The 22,695-nt window shown below is 35.1% G+C and overlaps 2 protein-coding genes across 8 annotated transcripts in view; one reads left to right on the top strand and one right to left on the bottom strand.

Annotated features, from left to right (window-relative positions):
• LOC100577798 overlaps positions 1-22,695 on the top strand; it is a 238,344-nt gene that overhangs the window by 77,258 nt on the left and 138,391 nt on the right. For 5 of the 7 annotated variants that reach the window (XR_003304591.1, XM_026440403.1, XM_026440402.1 and 2 more), the window contains exon 2: positions 10,156-10,283. Coding sequence is in view for 5 of the 7 variants with exons in the window: in XM_026440403.1 (XP_026296188.1) it covers positions 10,156-10,283 (128 nt within the window). In the remaining 2 variants the exon portion in view is untranslated. Of the gene's footprint in view, positions 1-8,633; positions 8,892-9,272; positions 9,498-10,155; positions 10,284-22,695 lie in introns of those variants that run through there. The other 2 variants (XM_026440400.1, XR_003304592.1) reach the window with 2 other exon arrangements.
• Positions 1-22,695, bottom strand: part of LOC412801 (mediator of RNA polymerase II transcription subunit 12) — a 479,417-nt gene that overhangs the window by 357,416 nt on the left and 99,306 nt on the right. The gene's annotated exons all lie outside the window — the stretch shown is intronic.

The following is a 22,695-nucleotide window of genomic DNA, read 5'->3' as shown; positions in this document are numbered from 1 at the left end:
GGATCTCGGGCTTAATGATCGGGCTGTTCGATCGGCAATGAAATCGACCTTGATCTCTTGCGCATATACGCGAGGTATTCATAGATAGCCTCGATTATTAAGGTCGTCTTCTATGAACCGACTGGAACTGTGCATTTATGCAACCCTCTTTGTCTATCGCCCTATGAATGGAAATACTTTACTCTATACTCGTTCGTGCATTTCAATTATCGAATTATCGTAATTGGAAACAATAATTTAAATAATTTCAATTATATATTACACATTCGAAGTTAAAGTTCGAATTGAAAACCGAATATTCAATAAAAATTAAAAGAAAATTGCAATATTTTGTAATAAAATTTAATATTTAATACGATCTCGTTATTCCATTTATACTCATCTGAAAACTTGACAGCAAAATGGATTATAACTTTCTATTAAAATTTAACGCAAAAATTTTTCCCGAATAATTAAATTTGAAATCTCTAATTCTCGTTAATGAATAAGCAACGATAACATTTTTCTTTTTTTAAAGAAAAAGAAGAAATTTTTAAAAAGATTGAAAAAAGAAGAAGCAATTTATAACAGGCCACAGGTTGAAAGCAGCCTGTTCCCTATATTTAGCCCACGTCCACAAAATTAAATATAATAAAGGAAACGCGAAAGCGGGCACGCAGTGGTTCGTAGGCTGACCGTGCAAAGCACACAGAGCAGGGCTCGCAAATATTTAGCCTACTTGCGTACAGGGAGCGCAAACAAATATTAAACCTGTTGACGGAGCGTGTATCTACGGGGTTTCGTATTCCAGAAAATTTTCGCTTCCATCGCGAAAACGATGGGATGGATGCAAATTTCAGGGCCAGGCCTTCGTTTCCGCTTCATCTCGTTTTCCAGGGATTCCGAATAAACCGGAAACGGTTAAATAACGAAAAGTACGAGGGGAGGGAAGGAGAAAAGAGAGAGCAATTGTGACATCGTACCTCGTTGTTATCGCGATGCTTAGGGCGAATTGCCATCCGGTCAGACCGGTACGGTATGCCTAATCTCGATATGCCAGGTTAATCAGTAGCGTGACACGTGAAACGTGTGTCGCATAACGTAAGGGCGCGATACGAAGGGAAAAATGGCGAGGAGTAAACAGCAGATACGAAAAAATGGCGCCTTTGTTGCAACTTTGGCGATTGCAACGTGCTGATACGAGAAAAGTAAGAGAAGTTTACTCTCGCTTTCGAGATCGTTGATAACGTACAAAGATACTTTGTACGTAATATTTTGAGGATATTAAGAAACGATGAGCGATGCGATTAAAAATATCAATATCTATTCCCAGATAAATAAATAAGGAACCGAGATTTATTTACGATATAATTATCATTTACGATATCGTAGTACGTTTCCATACTTCTTCAGTTCGAAAGTGAACAAATTTTGGAAAATTGTTTTTATACGTTTGATCAGATTCGCGCGCAGTTCGTTGCTTTCCCTACCGTTCGAAACGACTGGACCCGGCCTCGTGGGTATTGGCGCGGGGTATCGGGAGGGCGGCTTAACTAATTTTTAACCCCCTTTCCACTGACCAGTTCAGACCGTGCACGAAGCCGGCATCGACGTTTGCTGCGCCCAGGTAAATTCGAGTGCACACGTCTGTCACGTTTGTACCGGGAATAAAAACAATAACGGGACGACCTCGAATGCTAGAACCAACGCTCGATACTGCATTCATTTGATTTTTCTTTTATATATATATCGGCGATGCCTCGATTTAGTTCACCACGACGATTCGTGCCTTCCTTTCACGGAATTCTAAAACTTCGATCTTCTCGAAATTATAAGAGACTAGCCGATAAACCGATGAATGGTCGTTATTGTCGTTACAAATCCATGTGCTAAGTAAATAAAATTACGTGATCGGAAAAATTAAAAACCGCTATCTCCTTCTTCGGTCAATATTTCAATCGATATCTTCGTTCCTTTATATATATATATATATATATATATATATATATATATATATATATATATATATATATATATATATATTCTTACACGTAGAACCATCAATTTTAATCAAAAAATTTCATCAAGATTGTTCAAATTTATTATTTGTACAAAACATTTTTTCGGAAGAGATGTTAAAAATACACGAAATGCGCGTATAATAAATTAAATCGTATCCCTATCCCAAAAATTCCTGCGAATACAATACCAATTTGAACTGTACGGGGAACCAGTTTTCGAAAGAGAGATCCTCGAGCAGCTGTGGATCGGGTTATCTAATTTTCAACCCCACGTATTACGTGAATGGGCGTAAGTTGCGTACAATAGATCTCCCCAGGTAAATGGAAAAGACACCTTGGCGCCGTATTGTTCGAAAATACGGCAGACCGGCAGGGGCGAGAAGAAAGGAAGGGAAGGGCGCGGGGTGGGCCTTCCGAGGGGGTCAGACCGAAATTATTAATTACGCTTTCCGTGCACGGATATCCGCGTGCACCCGGATGTCCGTGACTCGGCCGCGCACGCGTGTGCCTCGTTGCGTTTAGAATGCGTGAACGTGCGATATGCGTATCACTCGGCTCATCTCTTTCTGCGAGATCGTAGATATCTTTCGCGATCTCTACAGTTTACGTACAACTCGCGTTAAATGTATTTTCCGGTCGTCGTTTATTTTCTGATGTAACGTCGTGTCTGAAGCATGGATAATAAGTACGGTGAATTATTAGTGTACATTTGGGTTACTTTCTCGGCGGCTGAAATGAATACAGGATGTCGTGTACAAACAGAGAAAGAGAGGGAGAGAGAGAGAGATAGTTTAGAAAAATGAGAAAGTATCCGCGTGCATTGTTATTAAAAGGTTATTAAAAGGTTCGAATTAAAGAGAAATGATTGTTTCTTGTCTCGTCTCTTTACGAACAAATTTTTTGATAAATATTTTATTTATCGATTCTTCTTTGTGCAAAGTGTACAAGTGAACGTTCGAAATTATTTATAGAAGCTTCTTCTATTTCGTGGAAGAATATGAATTGTTTCTAAACTTTTGAACGGTAGTGTACGCTTTGTTTGATGTCGTGGGTAGATATTATTATTATTAGACAAATATTTTATTTGGAATATTCATATTTTTGCACGTGATGAATCAACCTTTGAAATAATATATCTCATTTGCTACAGGACATCCTGTATATACATGTATATACTAAGAATATAAACAAGATTTAAAATTATAATTTGATTACCAGAGTAATTACATCTACCTACGAGATTTTCAGATTAGAAGATGATTATGGTGGTTTATGAGTTTTCATAAGAACTGTATAAATAGTTTCGTCCTGGAGAACGCTCGGTTGTGATTCTAATTTGAAAATCAACCAGTTGAACAATTTATATGTAATGTAAATTTGTTATTTCTTTTTTTTATTATCTGGAACGATTTTAATATTCATCCGGAATGATTGATCTTTCCATTTCGAATGAAAATTTATTAATTTTCGTCGTCAGAAATTATATCCATCCGTGTTATCATTATTGCGCAATTACGCACAGAATAATCGTAGATTATAACGTGATAATACAGACACGTTTTCGAAGTTATAAATATAACGACAAAATAATGAAATATCTAATGCAAGTTAATTAAAATTATAATGGAATAATTAAATTTACTTTTACTCGTGTTGTTTCATCAAGAATAAATATATTTTTACCATACTATAATTTAACATTTAACGTAACACGTCTATCGACATTCGCACAGAGGTTCTTAAAATTAAAATCGAAATAAAACTTATCTTCTCGACGTTGAAGTCAATGCTTCGTCAAATACGTAACGTAAATAAAGACATAAGTTATAAAAACAAAAACTTTAATCTTTATTTATCGTTCTCTTCTGTATCACTTTTATGTACTTATCTACGCCACGTGTAATAGGGAAATCATGCAATTATGTACAACGTAAAAATATTCCTTGGCAAACGTGACTGCAATTTTGTAATACACAGAGAAGAGGCAGAATTTTTGTTCTAACGACAAATAATATTCTATACACGTTACATTCCATTGTTGAAATGCATATTACGACCCAAATATTTCAGCATACGAGACAATTGGATAACATTTTTCAATTGCGATACGAGATACTGCGTAAAAAGAAATTTCACATTTCTCTTTTCGAAGCAGAAATTATAAAAATAATGAATCCGACGAAAATATGGCTGACGAGCTGAATGAACTTTTTTCTTTTTTCTTTTTTAAACGCGTTTTAATGATGAACCAATTTCAGATTTTAATGAACTCCAAGTGCCTTTGCGTAACAATAAAAGCTTCCCTCGCCCTTTAATTAACCGTATCGGGTTTGCAACAATGGAACGAAATCATTGGACGTAATGATCGCTACGTTTCCCAATTATACGAATTACAATGCATCGGCGAAGACATTGTCCCTTAACGAACGCGAATAATTTTTATCCTTACCGTTTTTTTTAAATCGATTGTTCCACTGTAATGATTACACCACCATTTTCAATCAAATAAAACGGGCTATTGAACATCGGTTTATCCGTGAAATCCGAAATTTTATTCGAGAAAATGATTCAAATGTTAAATAAAATATGGATGATCTTGTATTAATTAGAAACTCGAAACTGTTATTACATTCCTCCCTTCTCCTCTCCTCCCCCCTCCCCTGTTAAATTAGCGAAATAGCGCAATCAACAGCTATTCAAACGAAATGGCAAGTTCGTAATTACATCGCTATACACCGAAAACAGTTCCGCCCAATTTTCAAAAACTTTTCGTATAATGTTAAATTAAATTATCTCCGTGAAAATGCTTGATAAAATTTTGATTCGAATTTCCAACATTTTTTCGAACAAACAATTCTTTGATTCCCAATTGCGTAATTTTATATATCTTTCACCCGATTAAAGCACATTATCAGTTATTCATCATTACGTGGATCGATTAAAATGTTCGTCAAATTAATCAACATTCGATTCAGGATCAAAATCGATCGAATCTACTTCAATTTACCTGGCGTCGATCGCAGCGTGCAAAAACTGCGATCCTTTCCTAACCCGCCACCATTATCCGGCACAATTTGCTCGAATTGTCCCTAATTGCTCGAAAATTTCAATAATTTCCATCGTTGCATCGCTCGAACTGCGACACGAATCAAGTTATATCGTACTCGTCACGGTCGTTCTCATTTACTTGTATTTGGGTCATATAGCCGCGCTCGTAATCGCGGCGAATTCCGTCTCTCCTTCGCTCGGATCGCGCAACAGGAATATCAAGAAGGGACGCGTAACCGGCCCACGTGCATGGCCAATGCACGGCACAATTTTCGTGCATCGTCCGCGCACGAAAGTGTCGATGCACGATGCACGAAACAACAGGTGTGCAATTCGCGTCGATATCTACACGGCCACGTTCGCCAAGGAAACTGGGTTAGAAAAATCCATCCTCGAGACTCGGCGGTATACGATCGGATATACAAGAGGCGAGGCGGTGAACTTGAAAGCGAGAAACGATACCGACACGCCGATTCGAGGCTGCGGCGAGACTTTTCGAATGCTAATTGGCCGACATTGATATTCAGGGGTGGGAGGATTTCGAATCGGTGGATTGTGTGATGGGAAATCGTGTTGCTTCGTGGGGGGATGCGCGATGAATAATGTAAATTTTCGAATTTGCAATTGTTTCGAAGCGAGTGTTATTGATTGGTTTGTTTTTATACGTTTCTCTTTTTTGAAGAGAGCTGAAGTTTTTGGATGGGAATACAGAGAATTTAATATTAACGAACTCATTTTGATGTTAAAATAATTTTTTTTTTTTTTGAAGCATTAAGCGTTGGTATTGATCGAGAAAGATCGAGAGAGTTTAATTTTAAAATTTAAATTATTTTCGCAATTGCAAGAACTATATACAGGTAACTCGAATTACGGATAATTTCGAAAATGATTTTTTCGAATGATTGTCTATTGCAGCGAAACGATTTGTAGTCGATGATAAGTCAATGATACAAGGCCAATGAATTCTATGATCAACTGTTAGGAGGAAGACAAGCGTGGAAAAATGATGGAAGGAAAACGGCGATTATTAATTGCGAATTTCCAATCTTGCTCCATGCAAGACCAATCGGAAACAATGACCATTAAAAAATTCATTGTACGCTCGAATCAGCGTGACGGTACTATAATTGAAGTAATTGGAGCGACGCGATGTTGATTCGCATCAACGAACGTTTGACCATCCGTAACTCCGACGACTATTTCTCTATATTTATCTTTTTTTTTTATAATTTTTTCGAATTTTCCGCCGCGACGCTGTCTCGAAGATCGACCGATTCGACGTCCTGCAGTCTCGATTATGTATCGAGACGTGAGTATCACGTCTTGACCGTGGGACGAACGACAACCCACGTTGCCTCGCATGATTTATAGACAATAAAAAATACGAATACCCTCGTCTGTGTATCATAAATGCTTCAATAATGATCGGTCGCGTAGGTAGAAAACTATTCAGTTTCAAATTTTACTCGCGATGCTACGAAAGATTCAAATTTCCCGATGAAAAATATATTTCTGGACGTATTAAATTCTATTACAATTTCAATATTGATTTTTCAAATTATTCTACTGAGTACATATATCGTTGTATAAAACTTTTTGGGAATTATATTTAGAAGAATAAAAGATACCAAAAAAATTGAATTTTTGTCTCAATGAAATATTTCCCTACATAACTGATATTAATTAATTATAATTTATTCGTATAGAATTTTGATTCAATTTATAATTTTCAGAATTGTTAATTGAACCGCGATTCATAATTGTAACATACGGTATAAATGATTTTAAATCGTTTAAAATATCATTCTAATGGATTTATGATTTTATTGGGATTGGAATTTTACGTATAAAGAAAATAAAAGCAAAAATCGTATCGTGCATAAATAATATAAATCATTTTAACTGAATTAAAATTTTGTAGAATTCTTACGCGTTGATATTCGTACAAACGATATAAATTCAAAAGAAGAATTTATAAAATAAATAATTTCAAGAGATTCGCGTATTCTATTATGTTATTTTATTTTCATTGGAATTTAAACAAATACTCGTTAAATACCACGAATTATTTGCAAAATTGGAAAATCAAAAACCATTAGAATTCTAAAATGTTCTAATTGCGCGCGCTTATTTAACTAAATATGGCCGCCGCGGCTCACCAACAATAAATCTAATTAAACGTATTGAAGATTCGATTGAAAATAGAATACCGATCGACTTATTTTATGGAATGGAAATGATTTTATTTATGAATTCGTATCGATATTTAAATTTAGAGCATGGCAAAATTCAGATTGCATATTTGACAATGAAAATTGTTGATATATGTGTGTGTGTGTCATTTCAAAATATAATTTGTCACTCGTCCCACGGTCGCGATATATTTTATACAATACAAGTCCAACGTTTATACGTGTCCACGTAAATTGCGATTTAACCAAGACGAGAAAGGAACACCTGTTCCTTTATCTAACTTTCAACAATATTTATCGGAAGATTCAGCTTAGCAAAAGCTTATATATGTTTATATTTTTTCCTCGTTTTTATATCTCGATGTGACATATTAAACGAAACGGAAACACTTGTCTACATTTCTAACTACCTCGTTCGTAGCTACGCAAGAAACGTTGGACGTGTCTTGTAATTACATGCAAACGAATAAAATATCATTGACTCACTTGACGTTTCCTCCTGTTCCGGAATCGTAGAAGCAACGCCACGCTTCGTGGTAATCCAATGGACACTCAAAATACACAATAATAACTAATGTTTCACGAAACAATAACACGACTTTTCACAAAGCACAAGAAAAAGTAACGAATGTGCACTCGATACGTTTATCGACGCAACTACGAATTCGAAAACGCGGGAATGGCGTTGAATTTAGAATTCAAACTACGTTTCTAAAATTGTAAATGAATCGACGTTTCGATGTAAAAACCGCGAAGAGACGCGGTAACGCGTCTTCCAAAATACCCCTCGGCGATGACATTAATGTTTATTTACACCGTTCACTCACTCACGGCTTCGAATAAACGAGAAAAACCACCAAACCGAAACGCGATACACACGATCTACTCCATAAGAGCGCTCGCGGCAGACTGACAAGTGACAATCGTAAGCCGGCGCAGCCCCACGCGCCACGCTATCCCTACTCAAGCGCGTATACAACTCACGCATGTCTATTATATACCTGTATATTCCTTCCTCTCGTGTCTTCAATTATTCGAGAATCTCAAGAATCGAACACTTCATTTTCTAATAATTTTCACTTTTCGAAATAATTTAATTCTGTAACACGACACTGTCAGCCCGCCATACTGTTACGAACTAGACATTTGCGCCATCAGACGGCAAGTTGAGGTAACTATACAACGGTTACTCGAAAGAATATCGAATAAATATATCGAAGTTAAAAAATAATATTTATATTATTTTTTATTTTGCTATTATGTTAATCTTTTTAAATTAACAATGGGAAATTTTATTTTGATTTTTAAATATTTTTATTATTTAATTTTATGAAATTTCAAAATTTCTAGTAATAAAATATATCGATAACTTGCAATTCATTTATCGATAAATATCGATGTTTTAATATGGCGTGAGCAGTAGAATTTCTTTGTCGAATGTGCAAGCGTTAATTTTTTTAATTCAATATTATAAATTTGTGAAACATAGAGAAGTGATAAAGTGATTTAAAGATGTGTTTAAATTTCAAAAGTGTGATTATTTGTAATATATATTACATGCTCTATTTTCATATATATAAATTATTTTACGTAAATTTATTGTACGTTACGTCGCAATAAGAACAATTATTCTGTCAAGGATAAACGTGTCGTAAGTATACTAGAAATAATAAAAATGAATTTATCAATATAGAATTATCAAAGTAGAGTGAGTTTAGTAAAAAATTTAAATATATGCGCATAATAGATTTTAGAATAGATAATAAATATATGACTTTGGTATCTTCACTTATACAAGTACATACTTTGTATCAAATTTTTTTACATGCATGGGATACAGATACAAATGAAAAATAATTATGAACTGTTTCCTATAATAATGAATATATTATATTATTTATATTCATTTTTCAAAAGATAACGATAAAATCAAATACTTCTATATATGTAATAGATAACAGAACATGATATTGTTGCATCCCATGATACTAACCTGCATTATAACTAAGATTATTCTCTTCTTTAACTGCAGAAGTGCAATTCAATGGTCGGTATAGAAGTTTTCTGCTAAAGCATCAACCGTTGGAACAGAATCGATTTCACCCTTTCTCTGAAGATGGCAATAACTCCCACAATCCTATGAATATTAATACTGGATAAAACTATAACCAACTTCAATGATCGATTAACGGGCAAACTTTGTCTAATTGTTGGAATGCTAATTAAAATCAAAAACAAGAAGTTGGAACTAAATTAGGTATGTGTCTTCAAGTTTGAGAATATTTCCTATGCATGTTCTCAACTAAATGAAAGAAATAGAATATTAGAATTGAATATATATTAGTAAATTATTGAAATTAGTATTTAATTATTAAGAATCGAAAAACGATATAATAGTATCAAAAAGAACTTTCAGGTAAATGAAATTTTGAAAACATCATTTTAATATCTTGAAGTTTGTATATTTTAAAACATAAAGAAATTATTTTAATTAACATTCATTATCATATTTATTCATGTAATATCTAATAACAAGAATTACATGTATTGTATCAAAATAAGAATACTTGTAGGAATTCAAACTTTCATAAATAGTATCTAAAGAATATTTGAAATAATCGTGTTTACCTTAATTTGTTCTTCCTCTGTTCTATCTAAAATTCATTTTAGATAGAATTTCATAATATTCCTACTAGTTAGTATTAGTTTGAAATAAATTTAAACGATACATTCTATGGGATTGTCAGTCGAGGTGATATTGTCTTAGTAAGTCTTTCGATGGCAAGCAACACACCGGGGAGTGCACTTTCTACGAAATTCGATACGGAGAGCAAACTCGATTTAAGCTTTGGTCTCTTGACTCCTACGTCTTCAACTATTGCAACCAAGTGACTCGCGTGTGCTCTTATTTACAGGAAAGATGGAACCATGTGTCCCCAGCGTGTGTCACCAACCACTATAAACTTCAGAAGGCTGCAATTACTTCACTTTGCACTTTTTCAACCAACATCGTTTAAAGTGAAACCATGCTGCGTCTTTCAAGGTACTGTTCTTTCAAAGTATTAATTTAAAAATTAGTGTTCATAAAGCATTATAGTATTATGAGATTAAGAGAGTATTATGAGGAAAAGTTTCTTTGTTATAGTTCACAGTTGAAATAATTTTTCATTAAACGAATATTATATATTTATATTCAATTTCATTATATGTCTAATATATAATATATATTTAACTATTATTCTACAACTCTTGTTCTATTATTGAAAATATAATGAAATTTTTCATATAAAAATTATTTTATTTGATGGTAGAAGCTTGATAGAAAATTGAAATTATTTTAATCATTTTTTTTTTAACAATTTCAATATAAATGTATTTGTTTTAATAGTCATATATTTGCTAACTTATTTTACACTTCAACGTGCATTCAATAATATACGTGAAGTGTAATTTTGAAAAATAATTTATAGCTTTATGAATATTAATATAGATAATATTTATTACACTATATATCATAGTGTAAAAATATTTTTTAAAAAGAATTCAATATTTAATGTATTATTATTATTTATAATTAAATGCTAAATATATGATAATGAAATATTTTTAATAATTGGAAATTTAAATCATTAATAATTAAAATTCATATCGATCGTCTATTGCAATATGCGAAGTAATTTATTGTAATACGTGTTACAATATGCAACGTAATTAATCATGAAATTATTGCATACTTTATTTAATGAAATGATAATGTGCAATTTGATACATATTGTACGTATTATTTCGATAACGAAGTAGAAAATAGTTGAGGGATAGCAATTTGAATTGGTATTAGCTCGAACAATTATCATCTTTTGGCTTGTCATTATCTTCTCATACGATGCAAATAAATTAAAACCGATTTTGGGTCGAATAATTAAAAACAAAGGGAAGGAAGATGAGACAAAATCTGCGTTGCGGTAAAATTTGAAGAAGAAGGCAAGTAAAAAGAAAAGGAAAAAAAAAAGAAGCTCGTAATCTCGGAATTGTTAGAACAATTGAGCAATTTAAATTAAGAAAGGATTAAGAAGAAAACGAACAAGAGAAGGAAGAAACATACCGTTAGAAAATAGAATTCCATGTGATAAGAAAGATCCATCTGGATCGAACTCTTTAAAAGTACGAAGGAATCTACAGAATGGGAGGAAGAGAGAGAGGATGACTGAAGAAAAATAGAAGTGTTTACAAGAAAAGGGGACAATGAGGGTTGCACTGGAAACAAAGAAAGCGGGGGAAAGAAGTAGAATATGGGAACAAAGAGAAGACTTAGAGAGTTGAAAAAGTGGTAGGAGCATGAAGAAGAAGTAAGAAAAGAAGGAAGAAGAAGAAGAAGAGGACAGTGCTTATATAAAAGTTGAAAGAAAACACAGAAGCTGTCGGTGGTGGCTGAAGGAGGCGCGATGATAGCGAGGCTTGGTGGTAGTATTAAGTGCTCTTTTGCTGGGCACAGCCGTCTAGGATGATGATGAAAGCGCTCCTTTATTACTTTCTTGTAGTAGGTGCGATTTGAATTCCACGTAAACGCTTGGCCAACCTAGTCGATTTCTCGAAAACGAAAGATCGATTTTCAATGATAGACGGAAAGACTATTAATTCCAAGTAAATACCTTCACTCTTATTTCTTCGTTCTCTCTGTTTCTTCGTCTATCAACTTTATTAATAACAGATAACGAACAGACTTGAGCTTTCGTAATTCTAATTCACTCGAAGTATTTTCTTCTTTGTTAAAGATCGAATTTTTTTCCTTTTTACAAACTTCATTATCAATGCAGATTATTTCAAATTTATTCTGTAAATTGTTTTCATAGTTAAAATTTTATTTATTGTAATTACATCTTCAGTTTAATACTATTATATTATGGATGAGGAATAAAATTGAATGCATTGCAAGCTGGATTTAAAACATAAATTAGCGTCATTGTATACCGTTGCATCATTAATGAAAAGTTATTGCTCTTCTACTAATGAGCCATTTCGTTTCACGCGCGTAAAAAGTTTAATTACAAATTATTTTTCTTTACCATTACCGTACATTCATTTTCCTTGAAATTAAAACAAATAACTCTGAAATGGAATGTAACCTAAATGTCGAAAGCATTTAAAGTAGTATTCAAATAATTCCCCAAAATTCTCTTTCAATCTTCTGAGGGAAGAGATAAAGAGTGAAAGAAAGAATTTCCTATCCCTTCAATTCGAGAGAATTCCGAGTCGCGATGGTACTTGCTCACGGTATCCGGATGCAATAAGAATCAAGGTCTCCGGCTATTTACCCGAGAACTTAGACGAGTTGGAAACGCTTTCGGATGCAGCATCTCGATTTCTCGATCCAGAAACCCGTGTTGCAGCACAAAAAACCGTTTCTCCACTCCTTTCCACCTCTTTCCCTATTTTCCTCTCTTTGCCTCTCCTCGTTCCCCTGATATCCTAAACCATATCCTCGAACGATGATCCCCCTCTCCCTCCCTCCCTCCCTCCCTCCCTCACCCAGTTTCTTGCCATTGCGTCGACCCGCTCTTCCAACAGAAACTGTCGATATCTTTCGGTTTCTTTCTCGTTCTCCGGCCGGTGAAAGAGCTGGAATATTGAAGTTTTCGGTCAGTGCCCGATTTTAACTATACGACGAGCACTGAATCCAGACTCGACTCGACTCGACTCGACTCGACTCGAGGAAAAAGACGCTTCAGAAACTGGGCGAGAGGAAAGAGGGTAAAACAGACAGAAGATCGGAAAGGAGACGGATAGAATCGGAGAGTTGCTGGAAAAGAGAATAGTAGAAACGAGAGAAGAGAGAGAAATAATCAGGTATAAGAATCAAAGGAGGGAGGGAAGGTGGATAGAAAGAGAGAGAGGGAGAGAGAGATTGCAAGTAAACGAAGCCCTTTTGACTTTCTGGGTCAGGAAAGTCGATTACTCGGCACCCCAGCGCCTGGGAGAAGCTCTTAACTCTTCGCCAAAGTGTAAACAAGCTTTGATGCTGGGTGTGCATAAATCTAACGGGTGTATCGTCACTTTCTTGGATTAAACTTTTCATGGATGCTCGATCGGTGTGATTGATAATTGAATAATAGTAAATAGTTGTTCGACTTTACTTCTCTCTATCGTCTTTTCTCAATTCCTTTGAATTTTTTCGAACGAATTTATATAAAAAATTTCGTTAAGTAATGAGTGGAGGAAACCAATAGTTTTTTATTGCAGCAGTATAAAATAATATTATGTATGCAATGCACTACAAATACAATTTGCAATTCATAATTTTACTTTGATTATTGGTGAATTCTTACTTAATGAAACAAGTTGTATTAAGCTCATATTATTATTTGCTTCGATAACTATAGCACCAGTTCAATTATCACTAATCTATAGATTCGATCAAGTATTACATAATATAACGAATCAAATATTTTTTATCGAGTTCAAAAGTTGAATTGTCACACCCGGTAGACAGGAAAGCGAGGAACGACCGCCCGCAGAAGGTTTTGCAACAGAAATCATAATAATTACTAATTAAGCAACAGGCGCACTTGAATCCGTAATTACTGTTCCCTTGGCACAGCTACAATTTTTAATTATTACGACCCACCCAGCGGGGAACAATCTGAGTACCTGCCTTTCCTACGTATGGAACACTTGTGCATGTGCTTTTTTTCTTTCCCTCCCTCCCCTCCCACTTTTCCAAGAGATAGTTTCAGCTTTTTATTTTTTCCCCGTCGTGTTGCTAATACGCGAAAAATATTTTCTTCTTGTATTTTCGTGGGATTAGCGCAGATGCATGTCGTTGGCGACAAGTTACGTAAGATCTATTTTCTTTTCTTTTTAATATTTTTAATTAGATTATGATTGGATGAGGTAAAATTAGATTGTTATGCAATAATATAGGTTAGAGAGAAGTTTCGAATGCCGATATACATTGATATAGTAAGATAATTTACGGGGTTTGGTTAAAGTATGCTTCTGTGGAATGTAGAGCATGGATCGGGAGAAATCTTGTTAATAAGCTTAACATGGTCCATCATTGGGAAACTGAAGTGTGCTTCTGAAATTGAGGTTTAGAGTCCTTCGTTTTCCATAAATTCTCCGGCTATCTCATTCTGTATATAGTTATTTTAGATAGCTAAGCTTTTTCCGTTAAATATGAAATATCATAGTCTCATTTAACACGTAATTATCGTAATTATCATTCGAAGAGCATCGAAATATCTTCGTTAATGTCAAAAACGTGAAAATTATTTGAAGCGTAGTAAATGAATAGTTTCGACCGAGAAATTATCGTGGAAAGATAACAGTTTTTCGTATCGTTAATAATAAGTGATATTGTTCGAATATTCTCTTTGTGTAGCTCAAAAGTGGACAGAGCTTCAAAAAAATAATTAAAGAGAAGGAACACGACGAAAATGCGGGGAGAGTTGAAATTATTCGTAATTTTAAACGGTGGAATAGGTCGATGAAACGTTTCCACCGGTGATTTTTGATTATCTGTTCATCGTCGAAAATGACGAAACTTATCATTAACCGTGATGTTACAATTATATCGAGGAATCCCTTTTCCCGTTTAATGAATCACACGTTATAGTAATGGGGAATGATTCAATTAATTCCACCTAATAAATTCACGTAGCAAGCAACGTTGTTCGTAGGGAAATGAGCGAGTTGTTGCTCTTTATTATAATATTCCAACTCCGTTTTCGCGTTAGAACACGCTGTTATCATTGAAGTTTCGACGTTAGTTGGTGAAGTTTTCGCGTCGAAAACGTTGCACGCGAATTCATAACGAAACATATTCATTAAAAAATTACGTGCATCATGCGAGAAAGATTGTTTGTTATCCAATTGATTGCCTCTACTTTGTGCAATGTATTTCAATTAGACTTTTTATGAGATAACTTAAAACGAGAAACATTCGTAGAACTAACTGTTAGTATAATTTGTTTTAAAATTCTCATGAAATAAATCTCATGAATTGACATAAAAAAATAATTGAATTCGTTTTAAGAATATATGAGCGAATAAAGTTTTTTTAATAAAAATTAGGAACAATTTTTCTAACTAGAGAGACTTAAGACGTATATATAATATCTGTCAAATTGTTTCAAATTAATCTAATTTCTAAAAATTTCTTCTAATTTAATAAAAGATATTCATATCTCCACAAAGTTTACTCGAAGTTCGAATACACAGAATTAATCCGACAAATTCCCACGGAATTTCCTCAACAATTTTCTTGCCAAAATAATTTTGCTCTCTACCGATGAATAATCCTTATCAGAAACGTTCACCAATATAATTATTTTCTTTAATAACGACAAATAACTTTTCCCAAGTTTCTCTCGTCGTTTTGAATACGCTATATAAACTGTACATCACTTTATATCTTCTCGCGGAAATGAGCAATTCGAAGCGAGGGGTAGGTAAATATCTCGGCACGGAAGCAAACTCTGGCATAATTTTCACCGGTTGCCATTGCTATTTCTGCGACTGTACGGTTATCTGTCACGCAGTCGAGCCAGTTATCAACAGTCTAACGAATGTTTACAGTTTGACTCGGCCTCTATTATTCATCGCCGATTCCGTGAATTTCTCTCGTAGATCGGCACGCATTCAATTTCTGTAAACCGGATTTCTGCGTTTCATCAACCCACGGATAATTATATCCATTAAATTGCATTTCAATTTGGACACAGACGAGGCAAAGTACCGAGGTACCGACTGATTGTCATCGGCGACGTTTAAGTTTGCCGCGTTCACCTCCCTTAGCACTACGATTCCGTCGTAATTACGCTCGGAAACGGAAGTGATCCCTCTTGGTGATAGTTTTCATACCTTGATCCTTTGAGAGGGAGCATCCTTTGAACGTAGCTATCTATGAAGCGGATCTAAAGGATGAAATTGAAGATGGTTGATTTCGAGCAATTGTTTAGGACAATAGGTTTCTTTGAAATTGATTGAAATTGCTATTCCACCGATGAAATTTTTCTGAAAGGGGGTTTTTATTTCGAAAGAAATTTGGAAAATTATAATATAATTCTTCTCATTGAGCGAAAATAAGTAAATGGATAAATAAAAGAAGATTGATATTCGTTCATTAACTATTCCTTTAAATTTCTTTTTCAAAAATTTTTCAAAAACTCAGCATATGACTTCAAGAAGATTAACTATTTAACGTATTGGTCTATATAATCGTTTTTCATCAGCGAATATTATTCGCGTTAATTTAATAAAATTTTCATTCAAATTCGTGTAAATATTTTGTTAGGAAAAAAAGAATATACGAAAATTCTTGATAGAAGTCGAGATAATCAATCGAGAGATGCAAATATTATTGCAAAGTGTGTAAGGACATGGTTGAAACGAGTTGCTGCGTTTTAAAGTTTCTCGTTAATCTCTTTTCAAGGAAGGGACACGAGATTTTCATCCGCAATCGCATGCAGACATGAGATCATTTGTACTCATTGAAATCATTTGAAATGGTGGCGGATGTACGCAGATAGGCTTGCACGGTTGTCCTTAGGAACCGCAAACGGCGCCACGTTACGACACGGTCATTATTTATTAAACTCGCGATTTAATAGTCCAGAATTCCTGGTTTATCTTCTTGCAGAAATTCCAACGGGTATGTCTAGTTACGTTTCTATTATTTATGGTTTATGAGGACGAGTCTCGTGGAATGGAAGTCGTTTAGAACGAAAAATGAACGTTTCTGTATTTATACTGTTCAAGATTTGTTGGTTACCTAATTGTTTAACCCGATTTAGATTAAAAACTATGATATATTATTCATATTAATTTTATTCTCATTAATTAGCAACCATCATTTTTGCGATTATTTTATATTGTATTATCAATTTAATTTGTTAGTGAATGAATTATAATTTATATTGCGTTATTAATTTAATATAATTCGATATCGAGGATTATCAACCTCTTCTCGAAGATACATTCAACACAATGACGCGAATATTTTAATCGCAATTGTTACGAAAATTTTATCTCCAATTTTTCCAAATAAAATGCAACTTCTACGATATATTTTTCGACAATTTTTCGTTTATATAATATACAATCGCGTGTATTATTCATCCTCGAGCGAATATTACGTTAAACATGGCTGCGAAAGTAAACCAATCAATTAGCACGCCAAAGGATGAGAAAGTAAATTGGCACGAAACATTGTTTATTTAAAAGCATAAGCCTCTCCCAATTGGAATCAAAGAATCGCAATGGAAGATTTATTAAACCGAGCAAATAATTTACGTCGATTGCTCGACATGTTCGAGTGAAATACGATTCTCATGGAAGCTGGTCTTATTCCGGGCGGAAATGACGTGAAACGTGAACGTATCCACATTCCCGTGTCGTTTGTTCGCAGAAGAAATCATCTATTCGACGTTGTCACGTTGATATTTTACAAATTGAGCTCACCATATTTAGAATTGTAATTTTGGGAAAATAGTTGAGTTAATCGAAATTCGAACGTTTGCATTGATTGAATCGAATTAAATCGGGAAGTTAATTTCCTTCTTCGATCTTCATACTAAATTTCCATTTCGGTTCTGACAATTCGTGTACCAACTTTGACTTAATTCAAACACATTAGCGACATGGAACTTGAACAGTAGAATCTTCTAAGTAAACGGTCATCAATATGTCATTATCAACACCTGGTTCTCTCGATAATGCAAATTATACTCCTACCAATATACCGTGCACACAAATTCAACAAATTACGTTATATACAACTTTGATTTTGAATATCAATTACTGTTCCACTATTATTTACGAAGCTAAATTTCATCACGATTATTAAATCAATCTCAATTTTTCAAAGATTCGTTTTAAATTATAAGTTTCATCACAATGCCAATTTCAAGAAGGACTCTATTACTATTTTCTTCAAGAAATCATCCGTTAATTTTGAGAACGTATTATTAAATCAATCTGAATTTTTCAAAGATTCGTTTTAAATTATAAATTTCATCACAATTTTAAAATTATCATTTTCTTCAACGAGGGAAATCATCCGTCGATTTTTAGAATTTTTCACAATGTTCTCAATTTTTTTTTTTCATTTTTTGCTCTTCTAAAAAGTAATTGAACAAAATTGTTCGAGGAGTTGGCAAAAATCCGAATCGCCACACCCTGACAATCACGGTCGGTGACACGGTCATCGAACAGCGGGCGTCATTCAGCCAACCGTTTCCTTCTTTCATTGTCCGCCGGTTCGCTTCCTTACGATATTCGTTTCGACTTTTTCTTTATTTCCGTTTTGCCTAACGGTGCGGCCGCGAAACAAAGAGGACGGGCGCCGGGGGCGGGGGTGACGTGCACGGGTTCTTTTGTGTCTGCTCTCCTCTTCCTCCGGGCTCATCACCCGATCCCACCCTCCCCCCGCAGTCTTCCGCCCTTCCATAACTTTCCATTCCTCTTGCATGGTGCTCGCCACTTCGTCTAATCACTGGGTACCTCGGCGAGATAAAAAGGAAAACGGGACGCGGCCGGAAGGAGGCGCGAGGAGGAAGAAGAAGAGGTGAAGGGGAGAAAGGAAAAGTCACGACCTGTGCGTAAACGGTGTGCAAAAAAGGCTTGTGATCGAAAATACCATTTTTTTTCAACGAGAAATCGATTGTTTAAGGGAAGAGGAATTAAAGAATTGGTAGAAAGGAAAGGAATTCGTTGTGAATTTCTTTTTTTAAGAATAATAGATGATTAAAGGAATGAGGAAATTTTTGAATCAAGGGATGAGTTAATAGGAATTTTTTCGAATATGAGAAATTATGGGAAAAGGGGATGGAAGAGATGTGAAATTAAAAATCGATATGGTGAGAATCGTGCGGATAAATGTAATTCATTTCGAGTTGCTTCTTCTCCACGAGATAGAATCCGTCGAATAGTTTTCTGATGAAACTTGACAGGCAGACAGTTTTCGATAAACGTTGACAACGTTTTGATGTGGCTTTGTTTGATGTAGATTTATCGAGTTCGAATTTGTTGTGAAAGGGATAAGACTACGTATAAACAAGTTTTCATCGTACGGATTGCAATAAAAACGTGATTTCGTTTCATGAAATATGGATCTTTTTGATGGCCCCCCTGTGATTAATATCACGATAGTTGATAGGTTTAATACTTACGTTTGGAATTTGTGAAATGGGAACAAGATTTATCCGAGACTCTTTGAAAATAGATTTTCATTAATGCACTTTGCATGTATTTGTCCTTTCGCGTTTTACTCGAATCTGCGTGAATTATTCCGCAGACCGGATTATACAGATCAAGGGGATGAAAATTAAATTTTCTACTCTCAATTATCAATTATCACCTCGATCAATTATATCGATCCGATCCTTTTTTCAAAGATTTTTTTTTTAATAATACCGTTAAATCGATAGAGTTTTCGTTCAGTTAATAAATCTCCCTCAAACGTAATTTTCCGTTTGTGATAGTTCGCGCTTCGATAAATCCATTCCTATTATTTTAATCGTCTAACGAATACAACGCGGTAAATATAGGAAATCCGTGAAATTATTGGGTATTCGATTAACGCTTGAAATAAATCGTGGACTTTAGCGACGAGCATAATCAGCGGGACAAGAGCGGAATTTCATAGCCACTCTGTTTCCAGGTAATAAAATGATGATAATTCCGCAAGAATCAATATCGAAATAATATGGGTGTAAATTCGAACGAGTGCGCCCGGGATCGAGATTTTAAGCTGTGTTAATCGATAGAAAATTAAGATATCGACCGACCGTATGAATATTCATTGACACCTCTCCCACTCCATTCCTTTCTCATTTGGTTATACGTTTGTCTCAATTTATTTCGCCACTAAGATCGAATGAATTGAATTATTCGGGATAGACCGAAAAACAATTCGTCAAAATATTAAAAGAGACGGAATTTAGGATGAAAATCGGGTGTGGTTTCGATGATTTGTTAAGCTCCAAAGCTCGACTTGCAGTTTGTCTTCTATTCTCTGGACCGTTCGATATTCCCATGCCTGCCAATTCTCCTTCGACCGACGATTAAAACTGCGTCCAAATTTTAATTTCTTCGAAGAAGGAAAGAATTTAAATATTCGCGCGATCCATGGAATCGATAATGAGATAAAATTGAGATCTATAATACTTCAGAAATCGAGATAGCTTAGAAACGACGATACTTTTATTTTTATTCACAAATGATTAAAAGTAACTATTTAATAAAATTCTTGTAATTATTTGTCTCTCACTCGTACGAATATATATTTATATATGATTTATTCACACTGACGGCAAAAATAAAAAGCCGGTCAGCGAGAGACACCAGCTTTTTTTTAGCGCTAGGTGCTGCAACGTACGCATTTCGAGAAAGAAAAAAATTCAGGTCACGGTGCATCCCAGATTTTCAACCTCCATTCATCATCCACGTGTTTTAAGTGGCAGGCTTTGAAGGCTTGTACCCTGGGAGCCAATTGAGCCGCCAACTTGGAACAAAGTGCATTTTAAAATGCACTTTGTGGCGCGCCATTGTACTCCATTGTACAATATTTCGAGCATTGGTAATCTTTCGGTATAAAATACAGGAGAATATAATTAATACTTATTAAAATATAATAATTACTGTCTCTTCTCGTGTCTTTTATCCAACATTCTACGAGTCAATCTTCCTTATACAGTACATATATATATAATATTCCAACATTTTTATTATTAATACTTATTGCTTTTATCCTAAGAGTTGCTACAATATTTACGAAATATTCGAGTCAATCTTTATAAAAGATGGAGGGAAGGAACAGATACATATAGGAAGTCGTGAATCGTGTATCTGCCGCGATATCAAACTAAGTTCGCAGTCGGAATCGAAACAGTGGGATCCCATTAAAGCCTGGACCGACCATTTTTCTCTTCCCCGTCGCTTCATTCCCAGAAATGGCCGTGAGATCGTTCTTCCTACGTTCCTCCTCCTTCCAGACCTTTCCACCGTTGCTCGTCCATCAGGAGGACATCCGCAAAGCAGCGCGTGGAACAATCCACACCCATACCCAATCCTCCGCTTTATAGTTCTATGGTTCCGCGTGAAAATTGCTCCTGCAAAAGGTCGGATTCCCTCGAATCGAGATGAAATCCCTCCTTTCGATTGTTTTCGCGTTTTCCATCCCAAGATTGGAAGAACTATTATCGTTATTCCGGTCGGCGATAGGATATTTGTCTAAGAAGATCGATGAATCTCGTTCAATTGAAATTCCATCGAATTCCGTTAGATTGAATGATTCCGTTTGATTCGATGCGCTTTGTAAATTGATTATGATTAATTCTAATTCCCCATCTAAATTATTATAAGAATGTTCAAAGTTTCGTGAAACTACAAATTGTCGAAATTGTTGAACTCTATCAATATGAAATCAATAACCGAATGAAACTTAATCGAATGTGTTTTAACGCGTGTTTTCTTTTTTTTTTATGAAAGCATTCCATATTTTGCGATTTTGATATTTCAAAATGAATCAATACCTATTGATATGCATCCAATACATTGATATCGACAACCTGTTAACATCGTATCCTGCGAAATGGAATAAATATTTTATTATTATTTTTCGCCGGAAATTTTGAATATTGAATAGAAGAAAAGAACAGAGAAGAAGATTGAATCGTACAGAAACTAGAAATCTTTCTTTTTCTTCTTATCTATATTTGAATAACGTTAATCAATATATTTATCAACTAATTGTAAGTTTAACCTTCCGAACCTTCTCCTTCGATCAAGATCAATCCACTATTCCACTCTCGAAGCTACACTGTCATACATCATACGGCTACGAGCCATAAGCGAGTTCAGGATAAATCAAGGGGGCAAAAACAGGGGTGTATATACACTAAACGGCACGGATAGAATCGTTTGACATCGAGCAAGAAATGTGATGAATCGAGGACCGAGAAGCGTCTCACCGCCGATGAGAGAATCTTCTCCGCGTCGGTTATCGGTTAAACGGAAGCCGAGACGAGCGTTTGGCTCGTCTGTGAAAGCCGGAAGAAAACGCGTCTAGACTGACAGCACCGCGCGTGAGCTTTCTTGCGCCTTTCTCCCTCTCTCCCCTCCCCAGATTTTTCCCGTTGTCGAAAAGGGAAAAAGTGGCGCGAGAAGTTGAAACGAGGTAAAGATGGTGAGCCGGTATAAAGGAATAATACAAGGAGGAGGAAGGAGCGCAGGAGGAAAGGAGGATGGGAGGGTGGTAGGAAGGTGGGCACAAAAGGCGAGAGAACGAAGACGTTTGGTCCGTGCTCGAGACGGGCGAAACAAAAGGCACGATGTTGAGAAGGGGGGGAATGCTTGGTGGGTCACGAAACGGCTCGTGGACAAAAAAAAAAAGCGGGTCTGGATCCTTTGCTCGGGGAAAAATATTTAATCCCTTCGCTCCCTTGATCACTCGTGAT

This window comes from Apis mellifera, linkage group LG4 (assembly GCF_003254395.2).
Source record: "Apis mellifera strain DH4 linkage group LG4, Amel_HAv3.1, whole genome shotgun sequence".
Lineage (NCBI taxonomy): Eukaryota > Metazoa > Arthropoda > Insecta > Hymenoptera > Apidae > Apis > Apis mellifera.
The sequence above is the reverse complement of the archived record's forward strand: the minus strand, read 5'-3'. Positions and strand labels throughout refer to the sequence as shown.